At 40.2% G+C, this 21,205-nt stretch overlaps 2 protein-coding genes across 4 annotated transcripts; one reads left to right on the forward strand and one right to left on the reverse strand.

The window, feature by feature from the left end:
- Positions 1-6,058: 6,058 nt before the first annotated feature.
- On the reverse strand, positions 6,059-9,875 carry LOC140881811 (alcohol dehydrogenase class-3). The gene is made up of 9 exons (XM_073287405.1): positions 9,753-9,875; positions 9,533-9,669; positions 9,082-9,128; positions 8,676-9,001; positions 8,380-8,462; positions 8,229-8,304; positions 6,667-6,824; positions 6,403-6,564; positions 6,059-6,309 (listed from the first exon to the last, which is right to left on the reverse strand). The coding sequence occupies exons 1-9, from the start codon at positions 9,784-9,786 to the stop codon at positions 6,193-6,195; spliced, it is 1,140 nt and encodes a 379-aa protein (XP_073143506.1). The 5' UTR covers positions 9,787-9,875; the 3' UTR covers positions 6,059-6,192.
- Positions 9,876-9,943: 68 nt separating this feature from the next.
- On the forward strand, positions 9,944-20,539 carry LOC140881818 (uncharacterized). Of its 3 annotated transcripts, none has more exons than XM_073287425.1 (4): positions 9,944-10,120; positions 10,687-10,988; positions 11,622-11,662; positions 20,379-20,539. In XM_073287425.1, the coding sequence occupies exons 2-3, from the start codon at positions 10,715-10,717 to the stop codon at positions 11,654-11,656; spliced, it is 309 nt and encodes a 102-aa protein (XP_073143526.1). In that variant the 5' UTR covers positions 9,944-10,120; positions 10,687-10,714; the 3' UTR covers positions 11,657-11,662; positions 20,379-20,539. The 3 variants fall into 3 exon arrangements, with proteins under 3 accessions (XP_073143526.1, XP_073143535.1, XP_073143518.1); XM_073287434.1 differs by lacking the exon at positions 20,379-20,539 and adding an exon at positions 13,159-13,176; XM_073287417.1 differs by lacking the exon at positions 20,379-20,539 and having other exon boundaries at positions 9,945-10,120; positions 11,622-11,757.
- The last annotated feature ends 666 nt before the right edge of the window (positions 20,540-21,205 follow it).

Genomic DNA, 21,205 nt, shown 5'->3' on the forward strand with positions numbered 1-21,205 from the left:
TCATTAAATCGGCGCACTTTTTGCCAGTAAGGACAAATTTCTCTATGAATCAGTATGCGGAGTTGTATATCCGGGAGATAGTCAGACTACATGGTATCCCTGTTTCCATAGTGTCTCATAGAGATCCGCGGTTTACTTCGACTTTTTGGAAGAGTATTCATTCAGCTTTGGGGACGAAGCTTATGTTTAGCACTGCCTTTCATCCCCAGACGGATGGACAGTCCGAGAGGGTGATTCAGATTCTAGAGGATCTTCTGAGAGCCTGTGTTATTGACTTCCACCATAGTTGGGAGTCGAGGTTACCATTGGTGGAGTTTGCTTATAACAACAGCTATCAGGCCACCACTGGTATGGCGCCTTACGAGGCACTCTATGGAAGACCGTGTAGATCACCGGTCTTATGGACCGAGATTGGTGAGAGGTCAGAGTTGGGACCTGAGATTGTTCAGCAAACTGTGTAGCCAAGATCCGTGATAGGATGAGGACTGCACAAAGCAGGCAGAAGAGTTACGCTGACCATAGAAGGAGAGACTTGGAGTTCTTGGTGGGAAATCATGTGTTTGTCCGAGTAGCACCTATGAAGGGTGTTATGAGATTTGGGAAGAAAGGGAAATTAGCACCGAGGTTCATAGGACCCTTCAAGATTTTTGGATAGAGTAGGGGCATTGGCTTATAGGGTGGCCTTGCCTCCTAACCTTGATGGAGTTCATAACATATTCCATGTATCGATGTTGAGAAAGTACGTCTCGAATCCGTCCCATGTGCTTAGCATGGAACCTATTCAGTTATCTCCTCACATGACGTATGAGGAGAGGCCCATCCAGATTTTGGATAGACAGGAGAAGAGACTCCGTAACAAGTCGATTCCTATGATCAAAGTGAGATGACAGAACCATTCAAAGGAAGAGGCCACTTGGGAAGCAGAGGCAGATATTAGAACTCGTTATCCAGAACTCTTTGGTAAGTCTTAATTTCGAGGAAAAAATTTCATATTAGGGAGGGAGAAATTGTGACACCTAAAATTTCTTAATTTAAGTTTCATGCCTAAATCAGTCTTTAATATTTATGATTTTAATTATTTCAACTTTCTGTGTTAATTGGCTAAATATTACATTTTTCCTGCGCATTAGAATTTTTTTTTAATTTTTAAACTTTTGCGAAAATTAGCATTTTAATTCCCGGACTAGTAAAAATCAAATTTAATATTTTATGTTAGAATTTTTAAGCTTGTATTTTTTTTTATTTAGTGCGAATTAATTTGAAGTCCTAATTGTTAGTTTGGTTTAGCACTTTTAAAAAGTGTGTTGCACTTTTCATGAATTTCCAACACTCTCATTTTTCTAGGGTTGCATATTCTAACACTTGGACCCAAAGTTGAACCTTAGCCTCCAACACTTTGCACACACACCCACACACTCAAACTCACATGCACACACACACACACACACACACACATCATCCGATTCTTCCCCTGTTGCTCAAGAAATCCTTTGGCTTCTTCTTTGATTTTTATTCTCCACCTTTCACGCCGGCAGCAGCTCCATCTTCTCCGGCACAGCTGTAGCACGGCGAGCAGCAGTTGTTCACCCTCCATCCGAGCTCGTTCCAGACCCTGCTCGGCCCCAGCTCGCTCGAGCTCTTGCCTTCCATTTCTTTGGTAGCTTAGGAAAGGATATGGTTTCTTTGTTTCCCCTTGCAGATTAGTTAACTTGATTGTTGAATACTCACCATTTTCGAAATACATATATACATATACTTGCCCTGTTTTTCCTTCCCTTCGAAAATTTCAGAGTTTCTTGCGACTTTGAATCGGTCATGCTACTTAAATAGATAGATTAATTTTTTGCCTTGGTTTTGTGTTGTCATGAATGCCTTGTTGCATTTGAGATTTTTTTCAGAAATTATGCCTAGCTTGTGGTTCGAATTTTCTTCTTGATTTTTTTGCTAGCATGTTGGTTCGAAATTTGTTGTCTTTTTTTTTTTTATCATTCCTTGGTTTGGGGTGTTCGAAATTTTCCAGAAACTTTCCTCAAGCATTGTGTTCAAATTTTCAGATTTTTTTTGTTGGCTCTTGGCTTGATCCAAATTTCCATATTTATTTACTTGTTTGGTTCGAACATTTGGGGTTTGATTGTGTTGATTTGGATGGTGATGAAGGGGCTACCATGGATGTTATGTAGTTCACATGGTAGCTTCTAGGTTGGCTTGAAGGTTTGGTTGAAGACGCATTAGAATTTGAGGATTTGGGGCTCGGTTTGATAGTGTTTGAGGGGCTGCCCTCGAGCTGGGATTTATGGTGATTTAAGGTGAGTGGTAGGGGCTGGAAACGAGGTGATCATTGGTCTTGGTACTAGGATTTGAGGCTCGGGATATTGGGAGAGTAATAGTTGAGTGTTGGATTGAGTTTGTACTTGGTAACTTGAGCAGATTTTTGTGAGTGTTGGGGGCTGTCCGGAAACACGTGGTTAAGGTAGGGTTAAAAATGAAATTTCATGGTGGGCTCGGGACTGGAAATTTTCTTAGATGTCGGGGTTAGGTCGGTTCAAGCGGGAACTAATTCGGGTAAGATTCGGTCGAGTTTTAGACATATAAAGTAAGGTGTGCAGAATTTTGAAGTTATAGGAGGGGGCTATCCGGAAATGAAATTTTTATAATTTGGTTGTTTAGGAAATAAATTTCGAGGATGATTTCTCTACTTAGTTCTAAGTGTTATGGAGTCGTGGTTTCAAGCGGGATCCTTTTTGAATAAGAATCGAACAAGTTACGAATTTTATGGGCGAACCGCTCGAATTTGTCTTAAGTGCTAAATTATGGTTTAGATTTTCATCCTTTGGTTTGCTTCCTAAATCATCATCCCGATCATTCTTGTGTGAGTCATATGCATGATTATCGATCAATATTTACATGTACATCATATTTACATATGCATGTTAAGTCTCATATTTATGAATGAAAGAAAGTATTTTACGAACGAAGTGAGATGATTGTGACTACAGTAACATTCATGTGTTTGGACGAGTTGGGAGACGTCTTAGCTTTCCTTACCGAAATTCATGTGTATGGACGGGCTAGGAGAAATCTTGGCTTCCCATACCAACCATAGGGCAAGTCGGGTTGGGTGTTATCCTGACTTCCTTGCGGCATAGTGCACTGCAGCCATGATCATGATCGAAACCCATAGAGTCACAATCCATGGATCTAAGTTCACAATTTCAGTTCAAGTCATTTATTTACATGTTCAGTACAACATATTCAATTTCTTGGTCAACTTTTGACTTAGCCATGCATATGTTACATTCATATTCACATCATTTATTCAGAAATAATATTTTTAAGTTTAAGGGCACAAAGTATTTTATTATATGTTATTTTTAATCTGTATGTGCTTGTATTTATGTAGTACTCGTTATCCCCCCCATATTCTTGCAGAGTCTTTTAGACTCACTACACTTATTGTATTCAGGTGAGGAGTATTTCACTGAGATCGAGGGGCAGGATCCCCAGGGCGAGGTCATCGGTGGTGCAGGCCCTTGACCGACGTTCTTTTAGTTGTTCTGCAAACTCTGATATTTTTAATTATGAGTTGTAGCAGTTCATACACTGTCAGTCTTTTGCAGGATGGGTTTTCTCTGCTTTAAAATATTTGGCATGTAAACTTAACAGTTATTATTCCGCAACTGTGTGGAATTAACTTCCCTTTTCTGGGTTCTATGACTATCGTATTTTGTTTTTCTCTTGTGTTTATTTTATTTTGGTTTGAATTGCTGCCTGTGTCAGTTGGGCTTACAATATTTTAAAGCGAGCCATGGCAATTTTTTTTATTTCCGTAAATATTTTATTTATTATTTAAATTTTTAGAGGGTTAGGGTCGTCTCAGAAAGCTAATCTCTTTTCTTGTTTCCCAGACATCACTTTCTTGGGCTTGCTCTCATTCTAGCTTGTTTTTCTTCTATAATCTGTCAATGCTTTTAATCTCTTCAAAAGATTGTAAATGATCTTCAAAATGTTGTATTTATGGCCTCCAAGAATTATATGAATGTTAGCTTCAAGAATATGACCGTTTGGAAAGTTTATGTACGATTTCTGGTGTTGAAACAGTCATATTTGAATTCTGAAATTTTTTTTGAAATTGAGCTGATTTTACTGTTCATCGGACTGGTTTGACTGAGCTGGTTTGATCGATCTGGTCTGGTCCAATTTCGATCTGGTCCATAGTTGAGCTGGTCCAATTCAAGATGGCCTGGTCTAGTCCAAATTAATCAGATCTGTTCACTTGATTATAGCTCTTGAATCTTGATTCATTGATTGATGGGCAAAGTGCTGAACACGAAAGTTGTAGTCATTTGTCTTGGATTTCTAGGAAATCGAGAATCACTCAATTTCGAGTTTGCATGGGAAGAGATATGCTCGAAATACAAGACTATATATAGACTTGAACTCTTTTTTCATCCTGTGCAGAACCAAAAATTTCTTCGCAATTTATCAGCTTCTAATTAAGCTCTGATTCAGACTTCAACTCGTGAAGATGATTTTTATATCATTGTCTTAACTTCGTAACACATGTTTAATCGTTCTATTTGGATACCTCAGATGAAAGATATGACCAAAATACCAGAGTTGGTCATTTTTTATCTGGTTGCTATATTAATTATATCTAGCTTGATCTTGCGACCACTATATCACCTAGATAACATTCGAACTAACTAATCTGGTTTGAAATATGATTTTTAGAGTTTTGAGCTAGATTTTCAAGCATCTTGGTGTCTGGTAATTTGGATCACCGATTTATCAGATATGTTATAAACAATCAATTGCGCTAGAATTCCATCTTGACTAAATTTGAGTCCTAGCTTCTTAAAACTTTCAAATTTTGATCTATCAACTACACACTTGATTAAATATGTCAGAAACATAATACAAATTTTGTTATCATCAAAATCAAGATTGCTTGTATTTCTGAATCCAACATCCCATTTTATATATGCAACACTATGTTATTGTGTTCAAACATAATTCCCATTCGTAATCATGAATTATACATATTTGGTATATCAAGATATTTCTAAAAAACAAAGTATTTAGAGTTAGCGTATATGTATTATGAGCATTCGAATTGGTGAAATAGATGAATGATTGGCTGGTGATCAAGAGTTTTATTCCTCCTATCAACACTTTTTCGGGCGAGTTTGTTCGTTAGTCTGAAATTTTACTTGGTGTGCAGTCAAAAATAGCGACTACGAGTTCTCACGTCATTAAAAAGAACAAGTATTTAGAATTAATATTATCAATTGATATCTGTCCTAATTTTAGCTAATGAATTTTTAGAACCACTTTATTTTGATCACTTCAATAACATGATTCTCGTTGTCGTGAAATTTATGAAAACTTTTAAATGAGATTTAAAAAGTCAAATTCCAAATGATACATTACTCAGGAAAAAACAACCTTCATTTAAAAAGAAAAAAATTATATCATGTTTCACTATGATTGAGAAAGATTTTTTTACTACTGCACCGTGAGTCACGAACTGACGATAATGAGAACAAGCCATTGTGTTTTAACAAAATGTGATTAAATTATAAAGTGTTCAAAGTTCAGACACCGATCGATTTTTATTTATATATTTTTTTTCCTACAATCTTTTAGAGATTTTGTTTTTGGGGGTTCTTTTAATGACACATAAATGCTCATTTCTGCCAACTTTTTAAATGCTCATTTGCATTGTCTGAGAAATCATCGAAAATTGGTATGGACCTTTAAGCCGCTCATTATGTCTCAACTGGCTTACATCAATTGGATCAATTTTCAGATGGAAATTTGCATGTGTTTTCAGATTTGGTCGTCATTGTTGATGGCAAAACATATCTCGTTTAATATTTTGAGGTGCTTACGACTGGATTGCTTTATGATTAGAAATGCGATAACGCCATTGTTATTATGCCGAACTCACATTCTATAAAAGCAATAAGAAAACGAATACGAGCACACGATCTCACGTACTCGGAATGCGTTCAAGTACCGAAATGAAACGAAAATCAAGTTGAGCTCGAAAATCAAATGGACAAGGAGTTTCTTTCCCTCATCAAGTAAAAAGTACAAGAGTTTATACAATCTCAAAAAACATGTTTATGCAGTAGATAGAGATGAGGAAGAGAATAAAGTAAACACCATGCTGATACCATTATGACCAATCTATGTCTGCACGTTGAGCACAACACGGAGGCAGACGCCATCATGCATCAGATCAAACGCCTTATTTATGTCCTCAAGAGTCAGATTGTGACTGATGTACTCATCAACCTTGATTTCCTGTAAGAAAGTTGAGAACAAAGAAGCCGAATGAACGAACAACTTTGAAAAAGAGGAGAAAATGGTGTTCTGGGAATAAATTGATGCACTCACTTTCTTCATGTACTTGTCAACAAGCCAGGGTACTTGCGAACGGCTCTTGAAGCCGCCAAAAGCTGTGCCCTTCCATACGCGTCCTGTCACCAGCTGAAACGGACGTGTAGAGATTTCTTGACCAGAGGCTGCAACTCCCACAATAACTGATGTTCCCCACCCCTACAAGTTTATCAAGAAGCTCAGCATCAAATATCAATGAATGTGTTGATGAGAATTTGAAAGATGTTGACAAAAAAACAAAAGAGATTCCCAGTGTTATACCTTATGGCAGCACTCCAACGCAGCCCGCATTACAGAGACATTTCCAATGCATTCAAAGCTGTAATCAACTCCTCCATCTGTTAGATCCACGATGACCTGTTGTATTGGTTTCTCGTGGTCTTTTGGGTTGATAAATTCAGTTACCCCAAAATTCTTTGCTGAGAATCGCGATTTTCACCAGGAAAGGGAAAAATAAAGTTAATACTAGGGGATCAACAGTACATAAAGAAAACTTTAACAATTTAAAACACATACAACAAAAACTAGTTGAAGTTACTATCTTTAATCTAAGATCATAAGCTCAGTCATGAAACCCCTACAAAAAAAAAATGGACAAAATTTAATGCTCAAAGAGGTAAACTAGTCAAGGAAACTCTAATGACAGCAGGATATGTTTGGTTAGTAATGGTGTGACTGGTAAATGGTAGAGAGAAAGCAAAATATGAGACTGGAATGGCATCAGTTGAGACTTAATACACAAGGAATGATATATTCAACTTGAAAAATCCAGTCAAAGATTCATATTCTAGAGAGAGGATTTCGACAGGCAAAATCTGCATTTCTTTCCCAAATCTAATCCTCCAAGTGAGAACAGTAAAGATAACACCACCCAAAAACTCGTAAATGCATAGCTCCAAAAGACCCCAACTATTGGCCCAATTCAGAATACTAACACTGAAAAGATTTTGCAATTTACTTCAGTTTGTCTATTTGCAAGATTGATGCATTAATGTGATTGGTCAAGACTTCCACATGAAATAGTAAATTAGAATAGCAGTTAAAAATTTTAGAGCTGATAGTTGATAATTCAGAAAACCAATTGGAAATACAAGCGAAGCAATGCCTGTAACTGAACTATATTTTCACTTTTTTCTCATTATATACTTTTTCCCTCCTTTCTGCCTAGTTTTTGAGTTTTCTTCAATATGAAGGAATGGCTATCACCTACATTTAGGCATTGTTTGGTTTGATTTATTATTAATCTATGTATAACTTATCTCAATTAATTTCGCCTTATTTTCGTCATATTATTTATCTATTTATTAATTAATAATTTTATATCAATTAAATCAAATAAATTATAATCTATTCATCAAATCAAATAATGTATTAACTATTTTTTCTTATTTATTTTTAATTTACATTATATTACTTAGAGGGGTAACTTGGGGTGGTGGAAAAGATTACAAGCAGGAATAACTATACATACCAGACTAGAGTTCATTGGAGGATTATTCCCGTATTATTTTCTGTTTGAGGCTAGCTATGTCAAGGGCAAGGAGATCTTTCTTCTTATAAAAGTAATTATTTCCTTGACTGGGTAGAAAAACTCAGATAATAGTGTGTTGTTACTTTCTTGTTTAGTGTTCTCATTTGGATTTTGAGTGGTAATTTCAGCATGCATTGACTTACAACATTCTTCTCCTTTCATTCGTTTGTTATCCTTCATATATTGTGTTGTCGTCGTTATCATATTCCAACAAATTAAAGCATTTATTCACACTGTGAATCAGTTGTAAGGTGCAAACATTTTTACGGGAATGGTTAGGTTCGCATGATACCTATGTCGAACTTTTTAACGTCGATATCTATTCCAATAATTCGTGAAGCGCCAGCAGTTTTGGCACCCTCCGCCACCTAAATTAAAAACAATTAGCCAAGCTTCATTGTTCGAAGAGAAAAATCAATTAGATCAATTTGACAAAAACTTACAGCAAGCCCAACAGTGCCAAGTCCAAAAATAGCAACGATGGAACCTGCTTCCACTTTAGCTGTATTCCAAACCGCTCCAAGACCTATAGCATCGAATAACGCAAAAAGTATTAACAAATGTATTAGTAGGAAGTAGGAAGGCAGTTGTGGCAGATTAATTAAAAACAAGACGACCTTATGAACAGAGAAATAAATCTGATTGGAAGAAATTTGTGAAATTGAATAGAAGCCAGCAATTCGTAAAATTATCGAACATTTATTGGCTTGGCCAACAAGAATGAAGTGAAGTGGCTTGCCTGTTGGAACACCACAACCAAGCAGACATACTTTGTCTAGGGGTGCTGCAGGATCAATCTTTGCAACACTAACATCATGCACAACAGTGTACTGGCTAAAAGTCGATGTTCCCATGAAATGATATATTGGTTTTCCATTGATTGAGAAACGACTCTGGCGGTCATTCAGCATAACTCCAACTCCGGTAGCTAACCTTACTTTTCCGCAGAGATTGGTCTTCCCAGATTTGCAAAACTTGCATTCCTTGCACTCTGCCTGGTAACAAGGGATGACATGGTCTCCTGGTTGAACTTCAGTAACACCTTCTCCAACACTTTCAACTATCCTATAATTCCCACATCAAAAGAGTGTCAAGTCTGATGGAAAATGGAGTGCAGCTCTTTGAAAATTAATGAATTCACCTACCCTGCAGCCTCATGACCAAGAATACAAGGGAACAGACCTTCAGGATCCTTCAAATAAGATAAATGATCAATTAGAAATAGTGCATAGACACCGGAATAGTAACAGCATCAGTTTGATCATTTCTTTCCTTAATCTTCAAATTTCTATACTTCATTCTTATTTCTTCTGGCGTTGAGGACAGAGATGAGCACATGAAGTAACCCAATTTAGACCATAATTTCGAATGTTACACCCATTCTACAAAAATACAAGTTGCTCTTTGAATATAGGTTGGTCAACAACGCTAATAATTTGTTAAGCTACCCCTTTTGACAAAACCCAAAAGCCAAAGTTTCTACAATTCAAATCACCACCATCCAAAACCTCAGTTGAAGCTTTATTTTACTCAGCATTTCCATAGCTATGGTAGGTAAAATCGTAAGGATCTCCGAATCTGGAATTAACAAAATACCTTGCCGCCCCAGGTGTAGGCATCGGTGTGGCAGAGAGCAGTGAAGAGTATCTTCACTCTCACCTCTCCGGCCTGCGGCGGAGCCACCTGTACCTCCTCTATTACCAGAGGCTTGTTGGGTTCCCAGGCCACCGCCGCTGGAAAAAAAAACACACACACGCTTAGCTACAAATCACGATTACGAAACGCAAAATCGTAGAAAACGAGATAAGAACTATACCTTTGCAAGTAATCACTTGACCTTGAGTGGCCATTGCTCGGAGAATGCGAAGAGAATTCACTCACAGAGTGCGACTGGTAGGGAAGATATGACCATACGAGAAAACTGGAATTTGGGTCAGCCCGATTATGATATGGGCCTGAATAATCCTGGGCTTTGGTCCAAATATAATGAGCCCGTTATCAATCTAATTTCATGAGAAGGAAAAACTCAAAGTTTCGCCGCCGCCGCTACTCTTAAACCCCAGCGGCCTCCGCGTCCCCGCCGCCGCCTCACCGCTCAGGCACCTCCGATTCTGCGGATCCTACTATAAAAAGAATCCACTTCTAACGCCGCCGCCTGTCACTTGCATTTCCACTACCCAGCTGGTATCGTGCGAAAGTTTCATCTCATTTTTCAATGCGGCATGTTTTTTCTGTTGATTAAATTTATTTGTTTATGTATTCTCTGTATAGCTTGCCAATCGTGATTGCTCGGTACAGATTTGTATAGAATGAAAGATATTTCAGTTGTTTATTGATATTAGTTAGGGTGAGGTGATTCATATCGCGTGAAATTGATTTTGATTGTTTTCTGGACTCGATGGGTTTCGCTCTCCAAAAACATGGATTCTGCAAATTGTTCTGTTCATTTAATTGTCCTTCCATCCTTGCTATCCCACTAGAAAAAGACAACCTTAAATCGAGACATCAGACTATATATCCGTGGAGAATGATACGAATTTCGAAGTTCATTCCCAACTTTTGTATAAATTTAAGTTTGCTCCTCAGAAATGTGCTAACTCCTTCCCAGGACTAATTTTCATATGGTTTGAACTTCAACCACTTCTTCAGATCGTGTAATTTTTCATTTCTTAGTAGTGGAATAGAATCCTTTCTTTTAGTTCATCTTGACAATGCCATATTCGTGAATTTGTGCTCGGTTTTTTCTCTAGAATCCGGATTAAAGACCACTAGACTATCATGAGCGTGGAAGAGAAAGACCGGACAAAATCAATGGATCCCACAAAATCAGTGGATTGGAAAGTTATTGAAGAGCCAGTAAGCAGTGATCCCAATCCCAGTTCTGAACCAGTTGTAAAGAAGCGACTCTCTAAAAGAATTAGGCAAATCCCAGATTATTATTTCCTTCCTCGAAGATCTATACCGTATAACCTGGCATTTTATGGGGCATGGATAGCTGGTGGAATTGGTGCTGGCATGGTGATAGAAACCTGGATAAACAAGAAGGTCAAAGGTATGGCGTGTGCTTTCCGTTTTATTTCTTGATTAGATAATTGAACTGTATTCCATGCGATTCATGTCTTAACATCACTTGGTGCTTACACACACTGAGGCGGTGATTGAATTTTAGTCCCAGCAGACTTACCCCTATCTCAAAGACTACCTTTTAACATATGAGCCACATCAAACTTCCTTCTCATCTCCCTATCTCCTTCTGTATAGACATATGGACCCAAGTCTTACAAAAAGCTTAAATATTCGAATTTTCCACGATATTGTTGATCATTTGTTACATTCTCTGAATGTTTGGAGCATGTCCTATGACATCTACCAGTTTAGAGAAACCTTTCCGAGTTAAAAAGACTTGTCTTCTAACATCCAGCGGTTTTGGGATGGATCCATGGACCAACTTATATAATGCGGATATTGTCCCCATTTACTGTACTAAGTTACTAACTGGTTTCAAGGGGTGGATTGTGTGCTGAATGGAGTGAAATATCTCTCACATTGTAAAAGTAGCTGATGATTTTATGCCAAGATGCTAGTTGTTCTTAAAAGAAAAGGTCCCAGCATATAATGTTTTCATCTATAACTTGTTCATTGATCACGTTTTGAGGTTGAAAGTTTTTTGTTAATTGTTTTGCAGAGGATGGAGGGGTCATCTGGGAGTTCGACAAATGATGGCTGGTTCTTTTGTGTCTTATCTTTTTTTCTTTGGTTATTACTCTGCTCATACGATTTGGTGCTGTACACGCGTGTCAAATTATTAATAATTTTATAATCGTATCTTTAACTTCAAAATGATAATTTATCATTTTTTTTAAATTTAATCAATCAATCAAACAAAATAATATTTATCAATCAAATCAAATATTAAATTAACTATATTTATTTATTTATTTATTATATTAGATTATTTATTTCTATATTTTTTCGTATAATCAAACGGTATCTCAAAAAACTTGAAGTATGGTGGAATGTCACGATTAACATAAAGATTTAAGTTTTACAAGCTTAAACGATTTAGTATATAAATTAATTGTGGAAAATATTTTTAGATTTTGTTATAATTTTAATTATATCAAATAATTAATAGATTAATAATACATAAACTTGTACTTTTTTTAATTTTTAATAATATATTTATAAATTTTCAAATCATCGAACAAATCAATTTCAAAATCCTTAAGAGTATCATCCTTATCGGTGTCATCTAGGGATGTAAATGGACCGAGCCGAACAGTATAGGGCTCGACTCGTTTATCATATTAAACTAGTCTGGCTCGAGTTCGGCTCATTTTCAGGCTAGTTAGCGAGCTCGTTTTCGAGCTCGTTTAGCAAGCTCGTTAGCGAGTTCGTTTTCAGGCTCACTAAGCGAGCTCGTTTTCAGACTCATAAGGGAGCTCGTTAAGTAGGCTCATTAGCAAGCTCGTTTTTGGGATCGTTAAGTAAGCTCGTTTTTCTGGCTCGTCAGGCATACATTGGAGCTCAAGTTTGATTTTTTCTATTATAATTTCTTGATAAAATTAACTACAACTTGATTTACAACCTTACTATGATCTAGAACTTCAACCTCCAACGTAGTCCAATTTCGAAAAAATCCACCAATTTCATTCATCAAAGTTTTCAATCCTTATGAATTTACAACATAATTACTAACTGCTTAAGTTATGATATATCCCGAAATCTTCGAATTTATTACATATCAAATTGTAGATGAAAATTTCAGCCACAGACCTTCGACTGCTTCCAAGTTGTACAAGTTCAATGTGCAATCTTCTATGTTGTATAGTATATAATTGTATTCATCATTCCAAATATTTCATCACACGATCAAATAATTAATAACTCAAAATGCAAGCTTCGGTTCTGTAGTATACCGTAACCAAAATCAGTGATTAAGGGATTAATCACCGCTAATTAAATAGATTGGGTACCGGACGAATCGGAAGCTCCGATGCAGGATCGGACGTTCCGATCGAGATCGGAAGCTCCGATGGTATTACGTCAGGCATGACGTGTGGCAGGATCGGAAGCTCCGATGGCAGGATCGGACGTTCCGATTGAAGATCGGAGGTTCCGATCGTTGTCTATAAATAGAAGGCCGAGGCTTCACTTTCATTTGCCAATTCCGAGAATCCCTCTCTATTCCAGGCATATTTGAGTAGTTCTAGTCTTCCTAGGCTTGATCCGGGGGTTGGCGAGGCGTTCGATAGTCGTAGCGGAGTTGTGCCCAAGTTCTGGAGGCATCGACATCAAAGGGCTAACGACGGACGAAGGTATAGTTTTTGCTTCCTATAAATATTTAGGAGTATGCTTTAGCTTAGTTAAGGCTTTTAGAGCGCTATAATGATAGTAGTATCATTTGGCAGTGTAGAGCAGACTATAGGTGTGGACCTAGAGTTGGTAGAGCTTGCACTGATTTGAGGTACGAAATTACTGTTCGAGATATCCTGACTAAGTATGCATGTATTATGTGACTGCATGGTTTATATGTCATTGATTTATGCTGCATTCATTTGCATACTGAGCTATCTCCTTCGAGATGTCTGTTAGTAGGGTTGTACCCTATCCTGTTAGTGGATGGACTTCCATGGCTTTGGGTCCGGTAAATCCACTGGTATTATGGTAGGGGAGCCACCTCCTGAAGCGACGGCACAGCGTGCTACATACCAGGGTCCGGTCTGTCTTTGTATCTGATCCTTGACCTCGAGTTCTAGGGAGCTCACTTTGCATGCATGTATACTCATACTCTCGTGCTGATCGTTTTATGATCACGTCTCGTACTCTGTGTTTCTGGACACCCTATTTCATGGGGCAAGTTTGCGATTGGATGAGGCGAGTGGATCCAAGAAGGGCTAGGCAGTGGTTGGCCAGCTTGAGCTTCGCCTAGGTTTTATTCTGTTGTTATTGGATTGGTACAACTATTAGATTTGGTTGTATTATATTTGGGTATTTACAGATTTCTTTACTTGGGATTGTATAATGTCTATGGTTTCCGCAGCTTAATTCTGATTACTATTTTGATTAAGTTAATTGCATGCCTAAGTTCTGTTTAGTAGGTGATCCGAGTAAGGGTCACTACATTTATGGTATCAGAGCATGCAAAGTATTCTTGGGATTTAGTTTCTACATAAGATAACCGTTAGGTTAATTTTTTAGATGGCAGATCGTGATGAACAGAGTTCTCATGGTAGTATTGGTGGGCGTTGGGGTGACGCCGACCGGGATCCTCATCGGGAACGCCGCCATCGTAATCGAGATGAGGACCATTTCAGTGTACGTCGATTCTTGCAGACAGAGCCCAAGCCCTTGGTTGGAGGTGAGTCTACGGAGGATGCGGAGAACTGATTAGACCGCATGGAGACGACTTTTCAAACTTTCCAATGCACCGATGAGCAGAAGATGGAGACCCTTGGTTATCTTCTGGATGGACGTGCGCGCAGGTGGTGGAGGTTTACTTCTGAACCTTTTGTTGCGGCGAGAGGAGTGGTCACCTGGGCCGAGTTCCGCACAGCTTTTCAGAAGCTGTATTTTTCTCCTGCACTCCGTCAGTCGAAGGCGGACGAGCTACTGAGTCTGCAACAGGGAGTCATGTCTATTGATGAGTATCAGCAGAAGTTCTTTGATCTGCTATCCTATTGCCTCGAGATTGCTGATAGCTCTGGGATGAAGTATAATCTATTCCTTCAGGGCCTTAACCCTGAGATCCACGAGCGTGTGGCAGTCGGCGATGACATGTCCTACGAGGGTTTGGTGAGCCGTTGTCACCAGGCAGAGGACAGTATTCGGTGGAACAGGTCTTTCTCTCAGTCGAGACCTGCTAGTTCTTTGGGTCCCCGTGTCCAATCTTTCAAGAAGTCTGGATCTACTTCTTCCTCTTGCTCTGCTGGTGTTGTCCGTTTCGGAAAGAAGGACAAGTGTGATCACTGTGGGAAGAACCATCCATCCGACAAGTGCCGTAAAGCTTCTGGAGCTTGTTTTCGTTGCGGTGAGGTGGGTCATATCCGGAGGGATTGTCCACTATCTGGGGGAGGCGGTTTTGGTTCGGGTTCAGGATCTGGTTCTCAGGCCACCGTTCAGCAGAGGTCGCAGGGATAGCCTGCTGGGAGTTCTCATTTGAGGCCACGAGCTTCTGGCCAGGTGTTTGCCTTGAGGCATGATCAGGCTGTGGAGGAGAATGAGAAAGTCATCGCAGGTACATTTCTGTTTTATGGTATACCTGCTCTTGTACTTATTGACACTGGTGCATCTCATTCCTTCATTTCTGCACGTTTTGTTAAGAGGCATAAGTTACCATGAATTGCACTAGACGTAGTGATGTCTGTTTCTACTCCGACGGGCCAATCTGCTTTGGCTAAACGTCTAGTGATGGGTTGCCCTTTAGAGTTCGAGGGGAACATTCTGTTAGCGAATCTCATGGTTCTTACGATGGATGACTTTGATTGCATTCTGGGAATAGATATGTTGACTACCTATCGAGCTTCAGTGGACTGCTACCAGAGATTAGTACGCTTTCATCCGGAGGGGAGTGATAGCTGGTTTTTCTATGGAGAAGGAGCGCGACCCCTGATGCCTTTGGTATCAGCTTTGAGAGCCTGTCGAGCTCTAGAGTCTGGCGGGGAAGACTACCTTATCTATGCAGTTGATTTGTCCGCTGAGAGCATTGGGATAGAGAGTATTCCTGTTGTGGATGAATTCCCAGATGTTTTTCCTGATGAGATTCCGGGTTTTCCTCCTGCTAGGGAAGTCGAGTTTGACATAGAGTTAATGTCTGGTACTTCTCCTATTTCTCGAGCACCGTATCGTCTGGCTCCGTCAGAGATGCGCGAGTTGAAGAATAAGCTACAGGATCTTTTGGAAAAGGGGTACATTCGTCCTAGTGTATCTCCTTGGGGAGCTCCTGTTCTCTTTGTGAAGAAGAAGAATGGGTCTATGCGGCTATGCATTGACTATCGGCAGCTGAATCGAGTCACTGTGAAGAACAAGTATCATTTGCCTCGTATTGATGACTTGTTTGATCAGCTGCAGGGCACTTCAGTTTACTCCAAGATTGACTTGAGATCTGGGTATCATCAGTTGAGAGTCCGAGATCAAGACGTAGCCAAGACTGCATTCCGTACTCGCTATGGGCATTACGAGTTTCTAGTGATGCCATTTGGTTTGACTAATGCGCCGGCTATATTCATGGACCTGATGAACCGTGTCTTCAGGGAGTATTTGGACAAGTTTGTCGTGGTGTTCATTGACGACATCTTGGTGTATTCGCGTAATATGGAAGAGCATGTTTCTCACTTGCGGTTGGTACTGCAGACTCTTCGAGATTAGCAGTTATACGCCAAGCTGAGCAAATGTGAGTTCTGGATGGATCGAGTGGTATTTCTTGGCCATATCATATCCAGGAAGGGGATTTTTGTTGATCCAAGCAAGATTGAGGCGGTGCTTAATTGGTCGCGTCCGACGACGGTTGCTGAGATCCGTAGCTTTTTGGGTCTAGCAGGATATTATCGACGCTTCATTCTGAACTTCTCTCAGCTAGCTCGACCTTTGACGCAGTTTACCCGCAAGGGTGTGGATTTCGAGTGGTCCTCCGAGTGTGAGGAGAACTTCTGTGAGCTTCGATGGCGGTTGACTTCTGCACCGGTATTGGCATTACCGTCAGGATCTGGAGGGTATGTGGTGTACACTGATGCTTCTCTTCAGGGGTTAGGTTGTGTCCTGACTCAGAATGGGCATGTGATCGCATACGCTTCTAGACAGCTGAAGCTTCACGAGGACAACTACCCAGTCCATGATTTGGAATTGGCAGCCATTGTGTTCGCTTTGAAGATCTGGCGTCATTATTTGTATGGCGAGAAATTTGAGATCTTCACCGACCATAAGAGTCTCAAGTATTTGTTCACTCAGGCGGAGTTGAACATGAGGCAGAGACGTTGGATAAACTTGCTTAAGGACTATGATTGCGAGATTAAGTACCATCCGGGAGTTACTAATCTCACCGCTGATGCATTGAGTCGCAAGGTGCGACTATCCGCACTTCAGACTTGTTCGATGTCTAGTGCGATCAGTGACTGGTGTACTTCAGGATATACTTTCAAGCATAAGAAAGGTATGCAGAGTATCCAGATGTTTGCGATATTATCTGAGCCAGCTTTGTATTCGCGGATTCGAGATGCTCAGATGTCTGATTCGAAGACTCAGCGTTTAGCTCGTCTAGTTAACGAGGGTAGCTCGTCTGGATTTCATTATCAGTCAGATGGTTTTTTGTGTTTGTCTGGTACGCTTGTGATTCCGCAGGATGTAGAGTTGCGAGAGAATATTTTATCTCAGGCGCATCGCACTAAGTTGAGTATTCATCCTAGTAGCAACAAGATGTACAAGGATCTACGTACTCGTTTCTGGTGGAAGGGAATGAAACGCAGTGTTTATCAGTTTGTTTCGAGATGTTTGGTGAGTCAACAGGTCAAGGCAGAGCACCGACGACCTGGAGGATTGCTTCACAGTCTGCCTTGGAGGATTGCTTCACAGTCTGCCTATTCCTGAATGGAAATGGGAGTTTATCACAATGGACTTTGTGACCCATTTGCCGATATCCCCGAGGAACTGTGATGCTATCTGGGTTGTGGTGGATCGACTCACCAAGTCAGCGCATTTCATTGCCTATAGCCGGGAGTACAATGTGGATCGTATGGCACGGTTGTACATTCAGGAGATCGTTCAACTTCATGGAGTGCCTGTGAGCATTGGCAGCGATCGGGACCCCAGGTTTACTTCTAGATTCTGGGGGAGTGTTCAGCGTGCGATGGGTACTACTCTCAGTTTGAATACTGCCTATCATCCGGAGACAGATGGTCAGTCAGAGCGCACTATCCGTACTTTGGAGGATATGCTTCGAGCGTGCGTTATGGATTTTGGTTCAGCCTGGCAGGATCATTTGTCATTGATCGAGTTCGCGTACAACAACAGCTATCATACTAGCATTGAGATGGCACCTTTTGAGGCGTTGTACGGACGACGTTGTCGTACTCCACTCTTCTGGGAAGAAGTAGGGAAGAGACAGGCTGAGGGACTGGAGTTTATCCAGCAGGCGGTAGACATTGTTGATCAGATCAAAAAACAGATTAAGACTGCACAGGATCGTCAGGCCAGCTATGCTAACACCAAGCGTAGGCCTTTGCAGTTCGATGTCGGGGAGAAAGTATTTCTGAGAGTGTCACCTTTTCGCAAAATTCTCAGATTTGGCCTTAAGGGCAAGTTGTCTCCCAGGTTTATCGGTCCATTTGAGATCTTGGAGATCATTGGCGATTTGGCTTATCGACTAGCTTTGCCACCGTATCTTTCCAGTATTCACGACGTGTTCCACGTATCTCTGTTGCGACGATATGTAGCGGATGAGTCTCATATTCTGCAGCGGTCTGAGGTTCAGGTGAGCAAGGATTTGACCTATGTTGAGAAACCTATTCGTATCCTGGATCATAAGGATAAGGTTTTGCGGAACAAAGTCATTCCTCTGGTTTTAGTTCAGTGGCAGCGCCGAGGCACTGAGGAAGCTACTTGGGAGCTTGAGGACTGGATGCGTGAAGACCATCCTGAGTTGTTTTGATTTCATTCTTAAGTTGTATTCATTTGCAAACTCTGTAAATGTTTGATTTGAATAAAGAATGTTTCTGATTTCTGTATTACATTCGGTACTTAAGATCTGATTTCGAGGACAAAATATCTTAAGTGGGGGAGAATGTAGTAGCCCGTAATCAAAATCAGTTATTAAGGGATTAATCGACGCTAATTAAATAGATTGGATACCGGACGGATCGAAAGCTCCGATGCAGGATCGGAAGCTCCGATGGTATTACGTCAGGCATGACGTGTGGCAGGATCGGAAGCTTCGATCACCCCTATCCGAATTAAACCAGTGATATTTTGACACGTGGTAGATGAGGATCTTCGGAAGCTCCGATGGCAGGATCGGACGTTCCGATCGAGGATCGGAAGTTCCGATCGAAGATCGGAGGTTCCGATCGTTGTCTATAAATAGAAGGTCGAGGCTTCACTTTCATTTGCCAATTCCGAGAATCCCTCTCTATTCCAGGCATATTTGAGTAGTTCTAGTCTTTCTAGGCTTGACCCGGGGGTTGGCGAGACGTTTGATAGTCGTAGCGGAGTTGTGCCCAAGTTTTGGAGGCATCGACATCAAAGGGCTAACGACGGACGAAGGTATAGCTTTTGCTTCCTATAAATATTTAGGAGTATGTTTTAGCTTAGTTAAGGCTTTTAGAGCGCTATAATGATAGTAGTATCATTTGGCAGTGTAGAGCAGACTATAGGCGTGGACCTAGAGTTGGTAGAGCTTGCACTGATTTGAGGTACGAAAGTACTGTTCGAGATATCCTGTGTGACGCCCGGGGCTGAGGAGGCGGGGAGTGATCGCCGGTGCCAAGAGGTTGCACGGACAATGAGCGGCTCCTGAAAGGCTTCTAGGCGGAGGGAGACATGAATGAACCGATCCTGCCGGAATAAGAGGGATTCTGAGACTGTGTAGGTATGGGACTACATAGTTGAGGAGAGCTTAAAAAGATTTCATATGTGCTACTCATATCAAGAAGGTGCATCTTCTTTTCGGAAGCTCATCACATAAGAACTCCAAAGTTAAGCGTGCTTGACTTGGGGCAATTATAGGATGGGTGACCCCCTGGGAAGTTTTCCAGGGTGCGTGTGAGTGAGGACATAAGCACGCTGAAAAGACCCGTCTTGATACAGTGGGGCGTTACAAATGGTATCAGAGCCGACCTCTCTTAGTACGGTATGGTTCGGGGACGAACCAAGCGGAAGCTGGTGGGCATGTGACGCCCGGGGCTGAGGAGGCGGGGAGTGATCGCCGGTGCCAAGAGGTTGCACGGACAATGAGCGGCTCCTGAAAGGCTTCTAGGCGGAGGGAGACATGAATGAACCGATCCTGCCGGAATAAGAGGGATTCTGAGACTGTGTAGGTATGGGACTACATAGTTGAGGAGAGCTTAAAAAGATTTCATATGTGCTACTCATATCAAGAAGGTGCATCTTCTTTTCGGAAGCTCATCACATAAGAACTCCAAAGTTAAGCGTGCTTGACTTGGGGCAATTATAGGATGGGTGACCCCCTGGGAAGTTTTCCAGGGTGCGTGTGAGTGAGGACATAAGCACGCTGGGTCCGGTAAATCCACTGGTATTATGGTATGGGAGCCACCTCCTGAAGCGACGGCACAGCGTGCTACATACCAGGGCCCGGTCTGTCTTTGTATCTAATCCTTGACCTCGAGTTCTAGGGAGTTCACTTTGCATTCATGTATACTCATACTCTCGTGCTGAGCGTTTTATGCTCACGTCTCGTACTCTGTGTTTCTGGACACCCTATTCCATGGGACAGGTTTGCGATTGGATGAGGCGGATGGATCCAAGAGGGGCTAGGCAGTGGTTGGCCAGCTGGAGCTTCGCCTAAGTTTTATTCTGTTGTTATTGGATTGGTACAACTATTCGATTTGGTTGTATTATATTTGGGTATTTACAGATTCTTTTACTTGGAATTGTATAATGTCTATGGTTTTCGCAGCTTAATTCTGATTACTATTTTGATTAAGTTAATTACATGCCTAAGTTCTGTTTAGTAGGTGATCCGAGTAAGGGTCACTACAGGTTCTCTTTATACCTTTCAAATAAAATTTGAATCTCCCAATTAAAAATGTTAAAACCAAGTTTCGAGCACCCTTGAAAAAAATCAGCAATGTCTGTTTATTCTTAGTTCACAAGTATATACAAATTTATTGTGTGACTTAATTATTATAATATATATTTCTTTTCAATTTTAAAAAAAATAAAATATTTTTAAAAAACCTCTACACTCTTATTTTTACAACGAGATATAAGCACTACCTGTGACACGATCCTGCAATATATGAAATTTTTTATTTAATGATATTTTATAACTTAATTAAAACGTTATGCATATATGTGTTTTTAAATAAAATTGTTATTTCAGTTGTTAGAAATTTATTGATTGAATTGTTATTCATTAGTAATATTGCACATATAAATATTTTGTTTATTGTGTTTTTAAGAGTACTTTCATACAATGATTTTCAAGTTAAAAAAAATGTAAATTGTGGCTACGTCCTATATTTTGTAAATTCGTCTTTCTTTCAACAAATTATTGTGTTTCAATTATGTCATTTGCACTATTATTCATATTTTTTATTT

The sequence above is a fragment of the Henckelia pumila genome, chromosome 1, assembly GCF_033568475.1.
Source record: "Henckelia pumila isolate YLH828 chromosome 1, ASM3356847v2, whole genome shotgun sequence".
Classification (NCBI taxonomy): domain Eukaryota; kingdom Viridiplantae; phylum Streptophyta; class Magnoliopsida; order Lamiales; family Gesneriaceae; genus Henckelia; species Henckelia pumila.